The 13,890-nt window shown below is 41.0% G+C and overlaps 1 protein-coding gene and 1 long non-coding RNA gene across 2 annotated transcripts; both read left to right on the plus strand.

Moving 5' to 3' along the window:
* Positions 1–1,899: 1,899 nt before the first annotated feature.
* LOC144716180 (OVARIAN TUMOR DOMAIN-containing deubiquitinating enzyme 7-like) lies at positions 1,900–6,550 on the plus strand. Its single transcript, XM_078591255.1, has 8 exons — positions 1,900–2,011; positions 2,364–2,470; positions 2,585–2,660; positions 3,905–4,054; positions 4,560–4,621; positions 5,375–6,101; positions 6,192–6,344; positions 6,425–6,550. Exons 1-6 carry the CDS (start codon positions 1,958–1,960, stop codon positions 5,514–5,516), a joined length of 591 nt encoding a protein of 196 aa, XP_078447381.1. The 5' UTR covers positions 1,900–1,957; the 3' UTR covers positions 5,517–6,101; positions 6,192–6,344; positions 6,425–6,550.
* Positions 6,551–8,790: 2,240 nt separating this feature from the next.
* LOC144716181 (uncharacterized) lies at positions 8,791–9,686 on the plus strand. The gene is made up of 2 exons (XR_013584835.1): positions 8,791–8,904; positions 9,353–9,686. It is a non-coding gene; the product is annotated as an uncharacterized LOC144716181 (long non-coding RNA).
* Positions 9,687–13,890: the final 4,204 nt, after the last annotated feature.

The following is a 13,890-nucleotide window of genomic DNA, read 5'->3' on the forward strand; positions in this document are numbered from 1 at the left end:
AGAGGGAGAGAGTAAGAAAGTGAGAGAGTGAGAGGGCGAGAGTGAAAGAGAGAGAGTGCGAGAGTTATGGAGGAGAGAGGGAGTGGTAACGGAGAGTACACGAGGGAGAGATCAAGAGAGGTAGAGAGGAAGAGAGTGAGAGAGGGATAGAAGGAGAGCCCGAGAGGGGAAGTGACAGGAAGAGAGGGAGAGAGAACAGGCGAGAGATAATACATCCATCCACTATTTATTTCACGGACGGGCCTTGTCTTGGTCTGGCCCATTTTGCCCTATCAGACAACATACAAAGTTGAGAAGATAATAACGTATATCTTGTTACAATAACATACAACTTGTAATAATAACATACAACTATTACTATACCATATGACCATACATCATCCCTTCCATCCCATACTGTCATCAAACATCCATCCTGACCTCAGAGAGAGAAACAATACAAATTCCTTTGTACCTTCCCTTTTGTGTTGTTCGGTTTCGAACCATCATTCGGTGCTTGTGACTAAGCTTTGATTACTATCATCATTTGTCTATCTAACAGCTTGGACTAAGGAGCAACTAACATCATTCATATTTACTATTGAATATAATGATATTTGTTATCCTTAAAACATAGAGACACTAATGACATGAATATAGACCATCATTTTTTGGGTGCATATTGGCAACGATTACATATGTTAGGAGTCTCTGAATGATACTGGGATAATGCTATTGTCAAGCTGATAATGATATTTAACAGATGTCTAATGTATAATATATAACTGAAATGACTCACACAATTAATTGCTACCATACAGTCTGCGGTCACCCATGGGCAGCCACTGCACTCCACTCACACTACCATTCTCAACCTTGCCACTCATTTTTCAATTTAACTCTCAACCAACCTACTTAAGAAATATACGACTTTATTAAGAAAGTTAAAAACTTTAATATCCAACCACCGTTTTCTGAATATGTGGATTACTGAATGAGCTTTGCATGAATTCCTAATCAATATCCGCATCCAATATTCAACTTCCTATCTGTTATCTGAACTGTAGCACCCTAATTAGCCCCGGGAACAGAACAATATTGCAGACTTTCTGACGGATGACAGGCTGTGACGGCTGTTCAATTATAGTGCACGAACGCAGACGGGATGGTAATTTTATCTGTGGATGAAATTATTGTCTCGTCTGGGAGTTCGAATGATTGACGGGATGAAGAATCATCTGCCACCGCACGGGAAGATTGTATTGTTCTTGGCAAAATAACAGTTCTGTCTAGGGCTGTGGACGGGGATGGGACGGTCTCTGAGTCATGTGGGAGTCTAGTATCCCCCTGAGAGCTCCACCTGGAATTTGACTCTGTGCAGTGCCACGTGTCAAATTCTGAGTGGCCTAATGCAATGCTTCATCTGTGACGAGGAAGGGACGAGAATGTCTCGGACAGGGCAGTTTTCGGACGGAATGGGACATGGAAGAAACTATTTGGGGCGGGACGAACTCTGGACGGGACGATTCGGACGAACGTCTAAGAATCGGAACATAGGATGGGACGAATTCAGGATGGGAGGGTCCGGACAAACTTCTAAAAATTGGGATGTAGGACGGTACGAATTCTGGACGGGAGGATCCAGGACGAGGAAGGGACGAGAATGTCTCGGACAGGGCAGTTTTCGGACGGAATGGGACATGGACGAAAATATTTGGGGCGGGACGAACTCTGGACTGGACGATTCGGACGAACGTCTAAGAATCGGAACATAGGACGGGAGGATCCGGACGAACTTCTAAAAATTGGGACGTAGGACGGGAGGATCTTCGTCCGGTCCCGTCCTGGACGATATGTTCAGTGTCCTTCCTTCCCATCCATTCCGTCTTCCGTCATCCGTCCACAACCTATATAAACAACACTCTTCCAGAAGGTTGTTATTGCTGCTGGACTGAGAATTCGAGGAACGTGTTCTTTCATGGTTCAGACCAAGCTCAAGAAATTCGCGTCGGGGAAGAAGCATCGCTCCGTCGTTAGTTCCTAATCGTTCTCTCACTCTTCAAGTTTTTGTTTTTCGCGTTAATCCAATCCGTGGTGGCCCGATTCCTGCTTTATTTTTTCGGCAGAGGGCCTTAATCTTATTTGGATTAGAGAAAATAATAAAGAATTATCGTCTCTGTGTATTAGCGTTTTCGCTGAAAATTTTCTATATTTTCCTCGATCTTATGAAAATTCGCACTTCGATCATGGTACCATACTGTGATCCTTTGGGAGAGTGAGTGACTGATGAGAGCTCACTGCTGATAACTTTAGAAAATTCTTTTTTGTATATTTTTTGCGAGGCTCAACTAAATCCTGTTTTTCCTTATGATGTGCTTTGCTAGGTTAAGAACCGTGGCAAGAAAGGAGACATTTCGAAGTTTCGCTCTCAGCTTGATAGTTTGGGATTAAAGATAATCGAGGTCACTGCGGACGGTAATTGCTTTTTTAGGTGAGCAGAATTGTTCTATTAATTTAATAACATTAGTTTCATATCAACTGCTACCTTCTTCTTTTATTTTAAATATTGTTTCTAGAATAATTTAACGACGAAGTAATATATTAGGGCTTTGGCTGACCAACTTAACGGAGACGAAAATGCGCATCAGACGTATCGTGGCGTGGTTGTTGAATACATCAAGGTACTGATGACTCATAAATTGTTGAATTCATTCGATTCATTCTAAGGGGTTAACATTGTTTTTTGATAGTGCCTATTCTAATCAGTCTTATATGTATTCTGTAAGCGCTCATTTTATCTGTCGCACGATCTTCATGATCCAAGGTCATTCATCTCACCATAGCCTTTGGCAGCTCAAAGAGTCCAAATATTACATTTTGTAGTGGACTCAACCTTAGAATATCAGCTACGAAATTTCATACTTGCTTCACAATATTTTATAGCCTTTCCAAACACGGATCTTCTAGTTGGCTTATATTTAGTCATTATCCTTATGAGCACATAATATTTCAACCAAAATAATGTGTAATTTGTTGTCACTAACAAAAATTTGGAGAGAGGATTTGATGTAACGGATGAGAAAAAAGAGGCAGGATGTGAGCAAAAAACCTGGATAATATTCCATTTTCTCGTTAATCTACCCAAAATTGATGGAGATAGTTTTGCCTCACCTTTATGTAAAATACATCTGAATGAGTTCATGTTGACTAGAGTTCAGAGATTCAATCTGATTGATCAGATCTTTATCGGATTTATTATCTTGATCGAAAATTCTTGATCGAGAAATTTGATCAATGAGATGGACTTGATTGTGAGTTGATTGAGGCCCATTTGATCACCTCAACACTCAGGAGGGAACCGATTAAGTTGGGGGCCTGATGGCTGACTGGTGATGCGATCTGCAATGAGTCATGCGCTGTGATGAATTATCAATAAGATCAGGCGACCCAACCCAAATCAACTGGCCCCATACTTTGTTTTACGTTCTTTTTTTCAGAGATCTCTCCTGATTGATCGTTTTCTCCCGTCGGTGAGCACTTTGTGCGTGTGGAGTCACTGATTGCTGGGAAGAGAGTCCAGCAGGTCTGATATGTACCCAAATATTAGTTCATAAAACCCCAACCATAATTTCTGGATGATGGATTCACCCGGCATTCTTTTTGTAAAAAATGCAATGGTGGTTTGATTTTTCTCTCGGGGGCACTTTCCACTATCCCTTGTTTATTTGAAAAAACTTGCCTTTTGTTTTATTGATCTACGACCCAGTTTGGAACAATGCGTGAGCTAAAATATCATTGTGTAGTTGGTACCTATTATCAGAAATAGGTAGAATTAATGGAATGTGATCATGTAACCATAACATTAGTTTCCAACGTTATCTCTTTAACTTTGGTGGTTTGAGTAATGTATGAATTGGATTGACAGACACATCAAGAAGACTTTGAACCTTTCATTGAAGATGAAGTTCCATTTGAGAAATACTGCAAGTCCATGAGGGAGGATGGTACCTGGGCAGGGAATATGGAACTACAGGTTGCATCGCTTGTCACTAGAAGTAATATCTGCATTCACCATGTAAGATCCTTGTTTCTTGACATATTTATCTTGAAACTAGAAAATATATATTTTTTCATGTCAAAAGACTCTTACTTCCTTTTTTGTGGAGTCAAAAAGAAAATCTTTTTGAGAAGGCTAAGGGTGAGGGAGAGCTTGCAAGCTCATTCTTCTTCTTACCTTCCTTCCTAACCGCAACTCTCATTCATCCCTTAACATATAGGGGTTTAAATCAGAGGGCCAATTCTACCTCGTGGCCCATGATCAGATAAATGACTAGGGTTGTAACAATATCTTCCCTTTGACACTACACTATACTACAGACGCTGCTGTGTTTAGGGATATTCTCCCAGACTTGTCTCCTTAGGAATGACATAGGAGTACACTCGTTTAAAATGTAAAATAAACAGAAATGTAGGGGATAAACCACATTATTGGTTTACTGGTCATCCTTCTCTCATAAGAAATGATTATAAATGGTCCTCTTCATCTTCTGGAGTCCATAACTATTGATTTTATGTTGCAGAGTTCGTCTCCACGTTGGTATATAAGAAATTTCCATGCCCAAGGGTCTAGAATGGTTCACATGTGAGTGATACTGATTTTCTGCCCGTAAATCCTGTTGCTGAAAAAATACAGAGAGAGAATTGCATGTACAATAAGAGTTACACTTTTATGGTTTACTCAGCTTTTTGAGTTCTGTGGTGATGCCGTATGATTAGGGAAGAACAAGTGTCTTTTGTCCCTCTTTGCCTTAAAGCTTTCAAGGTTATGTCGAGGACTGCTTAGTTCGAATCTTCTTATTCCAGAATTTGATTTAAATCATTGTTTACTCTGAAAAGGAAGTTTAAAGTACCACTTCACCGTTTCGTTCCAATAAACAGAAAAATTCTTTTGTTGGCAAATTATTGATTTTATTTTTCGCCAGAAACGCCGACAAACTTGACCCTACAAATCAGTTTTAAATGGTCATGAAGTATTTCTCTTTCTGTCTGTATATCATGCCATGTATTGACAATCATCTCTATCTAGCTGTGTGACTACTGATTCAAATTCTTTCTTTAGATCCCACCATGATGGGGAACACTACAATAGCGTACAGCTGAAAGATGATCCTTGTTTTTTTTTAACAATAAAGAAGACCACCCGGAACTGGTGGCCTACTCGCTATCATTAATGATAAAAATTGTGTACAAACGATATACAATCATACTCAAAAAAGGCTATCCTCTCCCTCCACCCCAAAACGACTTCAGCGCCTCCACATCATGAACGGCATTCTCTACTGAAGCCGGCCTCTCGTTAAACACCACCTCATTTCGATGTATCCATATCGTCCAGAGCACCGCGAGCAAGCGTCCCCAATCAAGTCGGCTTCCGTGTCTTCCGTCAGAAACTGAAGCCCAAAAGGCCTCGTCTGAGGAGGTATCCACCCCCAGCAATTGCTGCAATGCCCAAACGCCCTGTGCAAATTGACATGTGAAGAACAGGTGGGAGCAATTTTCCTCTCCCCTGTCACACATAGGGCAGCCAGTGGGAGCGGCGGGGGACCATTTCCATCGGTAGAGTCGTGTGACAAGCCTTCGATGCCTCAACAACCAGCTGAAGAGTCGCACTTTAAGGGGACTTTGCGCGTCATCAACATATGGCAGGCTTTACTCGTCGTCTCGTCGTCCCGAGCTGCTCCTCGGATTTTCAAATATGCATCTTTCACCGAGAAGGACGACCCCCGCCATATCCAACCGTCCTGGGAATCAGCTATTGGTCTGAAGGGTAATATTGACTCTTGCAGCTCCATCAGCTCCCCAAACCGCGGCTCTGATAAAGCTTCTGTCAACATAGGGACCCAAGCTTCGTCCCAACATTCCTTGACCGTGGCCTCTGGATTCCGTGCTAACGCAAATAGCCTTGGGAACCTCAAATGCATTGGGCCGTGGTTGGACCAATTGTCGGTCCAAAACTGAAATATCGCCCGGTCTCCCAATCTGGGCTCAAAGAACTGGAGAATGCGAGGTATGGCTTGAAAGATGATCCTTGTACTGGACCTGCGAATACTATTATCATTAAGGTGCACAAATCTGCCATTTTTTTCTATGTTTATTTCAGCGCTTTTAGTTTGATCATATACCTTATTAAATTTCAGGATAATATGTTGCAGGTTGATGCAGACGTCTCTTTGACTACGGATCAAGAGAAAAATAAGCATCAAAACCGCAAAGGGGACCCTGGTGGAGGTTTTTCCCACTAAATTGGTTCCATTAAATTGGTTATGATTGGGTCAGGATGTAGCGAAATCAACAAAATTAAAGAGGTACGAAACTCATTTCGATAGTTTGATTGACTATGTCATGACACTTTATGTAACACACAATTCTATGGCGCTTTGATCAGGTTCTTGAAGAAGTCCACGGTGATGTTGATGCAGCCATTGAGTATTTGATAGCAGAGAAAAACATGGACGAGAATGATGTGAAAAATGACCGTCAGAGTTCATCCTGAAGGAGAAAATTTTTGATGGTGAGGTTTCATTAATTATTTAAAGGGGAATATCTGTAAACAGCTATGATTGGGGATGATGTCACGTGTGTCGTCGTGATTGATGGGGCGACATGGACAAATGACGATAATAATTAAAATGTTATGGACGGTTGAATGACAAGAACTATATGCAGCTTGCATGTATTCATCATCAAATATTGTCATCATCACTCTCGTCCATGTTTGGTCTTGAACTAATGATGAGTATGATTCACTACAACTGATGGAAATGAGGATGAAGACAGTGCCAATTCACCATCATCATTCCCATTATCATTGTCATTGTGGATGCCGAACCCCATATACAGCTTCCATATATCATACTTAATACTTTTTTTTGAACAATCATTCTTAATATTGGTTTATGAGTTTTTAACCTATTTTCTGCTCTCTAGACTGAGACAATTATTCTGCCCTTAAGTTTTTTTGAGATCATCTTTTGGCTACAAGCTGAAGTTCAGGTATTGATTTTATGAGGTTGTATTCCTTGTAGATATCAAAATATTTAAAGCACTTGCAACATCGATAAACAAAATTTTAATCAGTTTTCTTTTTATCCATCCGGCTAAATATAAGAATTTAAACCTGAGTCCGGAATAGACCCAGGGTATGGTATCCAGATTAATGATGATAAATCATCATCCTTGTCTTCATAATGCCTGACTCATTGGATAACTACTTCATCATTGTCCATCAATTTCTCGTCACCAACTGATACCAATGATATGCCTCAACCAATAAAATCACAGTGTTACAAACCAGACGAGATCCCTCTTCTCCTGTTGATGTTCCTCCCTCTGTTAGTCACAGAGAATACCTGGCGGCTAGGGTTTGAATAAAACAAAACGAGACACGTATTCCTTTCTTCCACGCTGGATTTAATACCAGCCAGTTACATAGTTCGTGAGGCGCACATTCTTTAGTCATATGGGCCACTAAACACAAGTATGGGCCACTTATAAGACGTGGTCCATTCACACTGTGTAAGGGAAAAATAAAGAAAAGAAATAAAAACTACTCACCATGTGGCATAATCAGTTCACTCCAAGAACACACTAGATTTCACACTACTGATAGGTCGATGCCTCGTCCTCATCACAAGCTGTTGGCAGAGATCCGTGCCGAGTGCAGCTCCATCTCCTGGAGTCCGGTGCTCCATTTACACCCATCTTCCCATTAGATGCCCTCTTCTTGTCTCCCCTATTGATATTTATATTAACCAGCTTCGAAGGGCGAGTAAATAAGAATCCTTTCTTTAGTTGTCACGTGCTACTGCCGGTGCCTGTTCTTCTCCAACACTTTCTATTTTTTCTATTTTTTCTATCTTTTCCTCTGACAAGGAGACATGGGTATCATAACAACAGTATAGATCTAGGTTCAATGTCTAGGATGATGATGACGATGACAAATCCTCATCTTTGCCTTCATGTGCCTGAATCATCCAGTGAAAACTTCATCATTGTCTCGCCACTGTCTCGCCATCATCTCATCATTTTTCTCATACCAGAAACGTATGACAATGGTGATGAAATATTTGTCATTGTCATGTGTACTAATCATCCAATGGCCAGTTCAGCGTTGTCCCATCATCGTTTTGACATTGCTTGTGATCATCTCATCTTTGTTTCATCATTCTACACACCCTAGGTACAGTTTTTCAACTGTTGTGATCCTGAGGATTTGCATTCTTTGGTGTTATCCTCGAATGTAGGAGGCGAGGATTGATACGAACCTGGATCCAGGCTCATATCGGAAGGAGGGTAGAGGACGAGGAGAGGTCGAAGTTCCCGGGGTAGGAGAGCCAAAACGGGAATGGTCGGGGGACGGCCGAAGTGAGGGGGTAGGGATTGGCCGAGGAGGAGCCGCCTGAAGACGCTGTGATGCAGAGACGATCACGAGGGCAGGGGATCTTAGAGGGAGAGAGAGAGACCAGACTTATATGTGGAGATGGGAGACAAGAGTACTTCCTTCTTCTAACTTCTTGGCTGCCCCCCTAAAGGGAGGGCATCCCTATTTAAAGGAAAATACATAATAGAAAATGACTAAAATGCCCCTGTGTGCTAATATGACGAAATTACCCCTAGGATCCTATCAAGGATCCAATCCCAGCGCACTTCGACATGATAATGATCAGGTTCTGTTAGAACTCTATTGTAAATTTTGGTTGCTACTGAGGCATTTGGGTGAACAAGGAACAATTATGTCTATCTTTTCATGTGGCAGGTAGTTTTAGAAGATGAGATTCCCCATTCGAAGTCAAGAAATGTGAAACCAGAGACTTCTTCTGCTCACAGAACAAAATGCCCGGAAAAACCTTCTGCAAGAAACACTCAGTAGGGTCTTTTCTCATATTGTCCATTTATTTTTATTTGTTCTCGTTATTTTTTTACTAAAAATGAGGTAAATACAACACATCGTGGGGAACACGTTAGAATAACAATTTCAATGTCTATTTAAGAGGTGGCTCCATTTTTAATTTTCTGTAAATTGCTTTTCCATTCATAAAAAAATTCCTTTTGTCCTTCTTTAATGAAAAAAAATCAGATAAACTGCTAAAAAAAAATCCGAGATAACTAGAGTTTGTTTGCACTTCTCTTTTGTTAAATAAGTTATCGCAAATCCATAATGTCTAATTTATGAGATAAGTTCTAAGAAATGTTCTTTCCACTCAATGAACTGATAAAGAAAAAAGGAATCTGGAATGACTAGTTTTTTTTAGTTAAGACTGTCCGAATTAAATTTTAAGAAATGTACTGATACGAACCTAGCCGGTTTGTACAGGGGAGAAGACGGCGGAGGAAGAGTGAGGGCGCCGGGGTGGACGTCGGCGTGCCGGGGTGGACTACGGCAGGGAGGGATCAGCGGGGTGGACGCCGCCGGAGAGCTCGACGGAGTGGACGTCACCGAGGGAGAAGAGAGAATGCTTGAACCCAACCAGTTAACAATTCATGTCCTGCCCTCCCACAAGGAGGGCTACATACTTAAAGGAAACGTAAATGGAATGTTAAGATGGGAATGCCCCTAGTGGGCCTACTGGATCGTATCATGTACATACCACTGAACTGGGTTAAAACTCTTTTAATCTTCGATCTATAAAGCTCTGTACTGCGGGAAATCTTATGAAGTGAGTATATTCCGAGCAGGAGTAATATTGAGAGCAAGAAACATAAAGATAAGGGGAAGAAGAAGGGAGAAATGAGGAGACCGACCCAAGAATCAACCAAAGTTTTGCACGATATGGGTGCGCTCTGCATCTGAGATGAAATCTTAAATATCACATTTTTGCCGTTTGGGTAATGAGTCTCTCACTTTGCTTTGCCCAAATGTCATTTTCTAATTTTTCCCCTTTTTTGCCAACTTGAGCATTTTGTTTTGCTCCCTACTCTTTCAGCAAAGAGAGCAAACCAAATTTGTTGACTATGATCATAATAATTAACCTATTCAATTGTCTGCACTGTTGCTATTTCACGTTGGCTTGAATTTGCGGCCTCTAGTGGACTGAGAGGACCAGGGGGATGTCACGGGGATTTCCTTTAAGCTGAAATAATCTTCATTTTTTCTCCTATTAGGAATATTTGTTATGCATGATATCACCATGAACATTGCTGGGTTGTCGTCTCTCGTAAATGCTTCCTGGTATCTTATCAGATTAATACCCCTGGATCAATATGAGAACTTGAAACTGTCATTTACTCGTAGTTCCGCTAATGAGAATGGGGGAAACTTTCCTATCTTTCTCTTTCTATCTCTCTTTCCTAACTGGGCCAAGAGATAAATTATTTTTTGATACAGGTTGTTGAATGCACTGATATGGATCTGAATATCTCTCCCTATTGGAGAGAGATAATTGGAGGATAAATAAAAATGATAGAAGTTATCTGAATATAAGATCAGGTTGGTGCCTGGTGTTTGGGGAGGGATGGGCATCAGGAGGAATCGCCGCCCGACTCTCCCCTGCTCAATCCCCCTGGCGGTGTATGGCCAACATTGGCATTAGCCAGACGAGGAGCTCGAAGATGGTCGAGAAGCCGAATGATCGGCTCAATGGGAACTTGTTGGTCGAATTATACTCAAACAGGTTGACCGTGTCAGCATAGAAGTACAAAGTGGAGGTCCAGTGCGCTTGACCAAGTTCAAATACGAGCAAGGCTCATGTGTGGGAGTAAATGACTTGAGTGATGCACAAGGCTCTCAGCGACGAATCCTGGAGGCATGCTCATGTGCTCAGATCAATTCAGTTTTCATCTTATCGAGCCTACCAAAGTGATCATCAGCAATCCTTCACGCATAGAAAGAGGAGTTGTATAATGGGAAAGGAAAATGAGTGTACTAGGAAGAATACTTACACACTCCCTGGTACAGTGCAGGGACGCGGATGGGACGATTTTTTCGACCCAGGACGAAAAAATTGTCCATCCGAGGATGCGGATGAGTTTTGGGACGAATATTCGTCTCGGGACCACCGGATGGGACGGTTTTTGTCCCGTGGGATGAAAAAATAGTTCGTCCGGAGGTCTCGGATGATGGACGGACGAATCTGGATGGAAAACCGCTGGATTCACATCTGATGGTTGAGATGTTGCCACGTGACCTCGCTATGACAATTCGCATCAAAGTCCCTGTTTTTTTCGTCCGAGACAAATTTCGGGACAAAAATTTGTCCCGAGAGAACTGGACAGGACGAAAAAACATCCCGGTATGATTGGACAGGACGTTTTTTTATCGTTGGACGAAAAACCATCCCATCCTTCCTCCCTGAACTTACTCTGGGCGTCGGATGGGACAAAATCTGTCCCGTCCATCTTCCACGTTCGGGATGATCTGGAAATATACTCCTTGGTGAAACCTCTATCATGGAATCCCTATGGAGGTTTCATGCAGGCACATTCCATTGCAGTTGTGGGACACACAAGGGGCGGCCCATGTCATTATCTGGCAAGGCAGATATGAGAAATTACAAAAAAAAATGGGCACAGAGGCAGAGTCTCTCATGGGGCAAGAGAAGACCATACTCGCTGAGGAGGCTGAGTCTCTCATGGTGCAAGCGATGCATATGTAAGGCCCAACAAACAAACAGGCATACGATGGCGGTTGGGATGAGGGCGTGCTGAAGGAAACAGATCCTGAGATCATCCTAATGAAAGGGGTAGGGTTGATCCCTAACCAACGGGAACGAGCCAAAAAATCAAACAGATATTGAAAACATACTTTAGAGAATCAAACTTTTGAGGGTCATTCTTCTTATGATAGGATTACCATTAAGAAAAGTTGGGTTCTTTTATGAATTTTCATGTATTAAACTATAATCACATGAACATATGCTTCAGAAACAGGTGATGGTACATTAATAGGGAATATACATCATGAATTCAGACAAATAAACTTAACTAATTAACGATACTGAAGTGAAATACATGATTTGTCAGGTACAACTTCCATCTGATTTGGACCATCAAAAACAGAAACTTAATGTGGCTATGAAGAAACATCTTTTGAATCACAGTCAAACGACTTTCAAACAAAATGAGCTGCACAATTGATAGGTTTTTCGATATTTTGACGACAGGATTTATTTTGAATTATAATAATGATTATAATTCAAAACGATTTGAAGGACTTGGTGGGATTGGGAAGTTTGATTTAATCATGGGAATATCAAAACCACTCATCCCCAACACGAATAGATACATGACGTGTCTTTTGTGCTTGTGGGGCAGGGAGAATGGGTGATGTGGTTTGCTTTTCTTTTAAATTATTGGTACATTAATTTGTTAAGAAACATCATTAATAACTTAAGCTTTTCATATATTCAGGCACATCTACTTTGTTGGCTCAAGGATTATATACATGTACTTGTGAATTCAAGGGCTGAAGTAGCTGGTTCTATGAAGTAGGACCAGACAATCATCAACTGTCACATTTCTTTTGCCGTCACCGGGCTTATTGATGTTGACAATGCAGCGATGGTTATCAAGAAATAAACCTTATAATGATGAGGATGATGACATAACAGTTTTCTGGTTTAACATAGAGTGTTATGAAAATCAGTCACTAGACGGGGGGGGGGGGGGGCCCTTGGTTGTTTTTAATTGTCAACTTATAAAAGAAGCTAAGTTCATTTGCGCCTGAAAAACTCTTAAATACTAGACCAGTTGATTTCATTTTTTAATCATGGATTAGATCAAAACAAGGGTTCTCCTTGTGAAATAGTCTAGGTTGTTCTAATAAAATTCATCAAATTGATGGGAAAATTCTTTTAAAAAGAATACCTTTCTTCAATCTAGTAGGCTTGGGTGACATCTATTAGATAGAAGAAAGGTATTCTTTTTGAAATAATCTCCCCATCAATTTCATGAATTTTATTCTTTGTTTTCGATGTACATGCACTCGTGATTCATAAGCGTATAAACCCTGTCAGAAAAGATTATAAAAAAATCAAAAAATTTGTCAGTTCTTTTTAAAATTTTATAGTATTTATGTGCCCAACATATCAAGGAGAAGGCACAAACAAACCCTAATGGGTGGTTATCAGTGCCATATCATATCTTTGAGTTGTGTGTAATAAATGTATGTGTGATGATATTCTGTTGAGTACACACTTTCTTTTAACAAGGGGCATGGGTTAGTGAGATTGGTGGGTCAAAGAGGTAATGAGTGAGATGGGGTGATTAATGTAAGGGGATAGGATGAAGGAGAAAGTTAGTAGCCTTTATGTACAGATGAAGGAGAGGATGGTACAAAAGGTTTATTGATGTTGATTGGGTTCAACTTTTTTTTTTTGAACAATTTGGGTTTAACTTGTATTTGTGGATATCAAATAACAGAATTTTATTACCAGGTGTCATAAGGAACTAGGTGGACATGTAGTGGGCGTTGTCTGAGAACATTATTGATATTTGCAACCTAAAGGATTACTACACTATGGATGACAAGAGTAAGACGATCTTCCATCCTCCGCATAGTTTAACATGCTGTCATGGTGATAAGGGACCATTCAGCTTTGAAGACCCCATCAAACCAGTTTATCGAGCGAGGGCTCACGCGCGAGACCCAACCTTCATAGTACTCAGCCTCGTCAACGGGCCACAAAGTTTTGACGTTATATTTCCTTATATTTACTTTGTTTAGTAGGCCTTGTATGTCAGCCCCGTAAGGGTTTGTTTTTGTTTATTCATACCTGGTTGGACCGCTGTACGGAAGTACACTTTTGTGCATGTGTTAGTGCATGTGTAGGCGTGTTAGTGTGTCTCTCTCTCCTATTAGGGGGTCCTAATTACTTGTAACTGGGCCTTCGCCCTTTATTTCTAAGGGGGGAGGCA

Source organism: Wolffia australiana, chromosome 20 (genome assembly GCF_029677425.1).
Source record: "Wolffia australiana isolate 7733 chromosome 20, ASM2967742v1".
Classification (NCBI taxonomy): Eukaryota; Viridiplantae; Streptophyta; class Magnoliopsida; order Alismatales; family Araceae; genus Wolffia; species Wolffia australiana.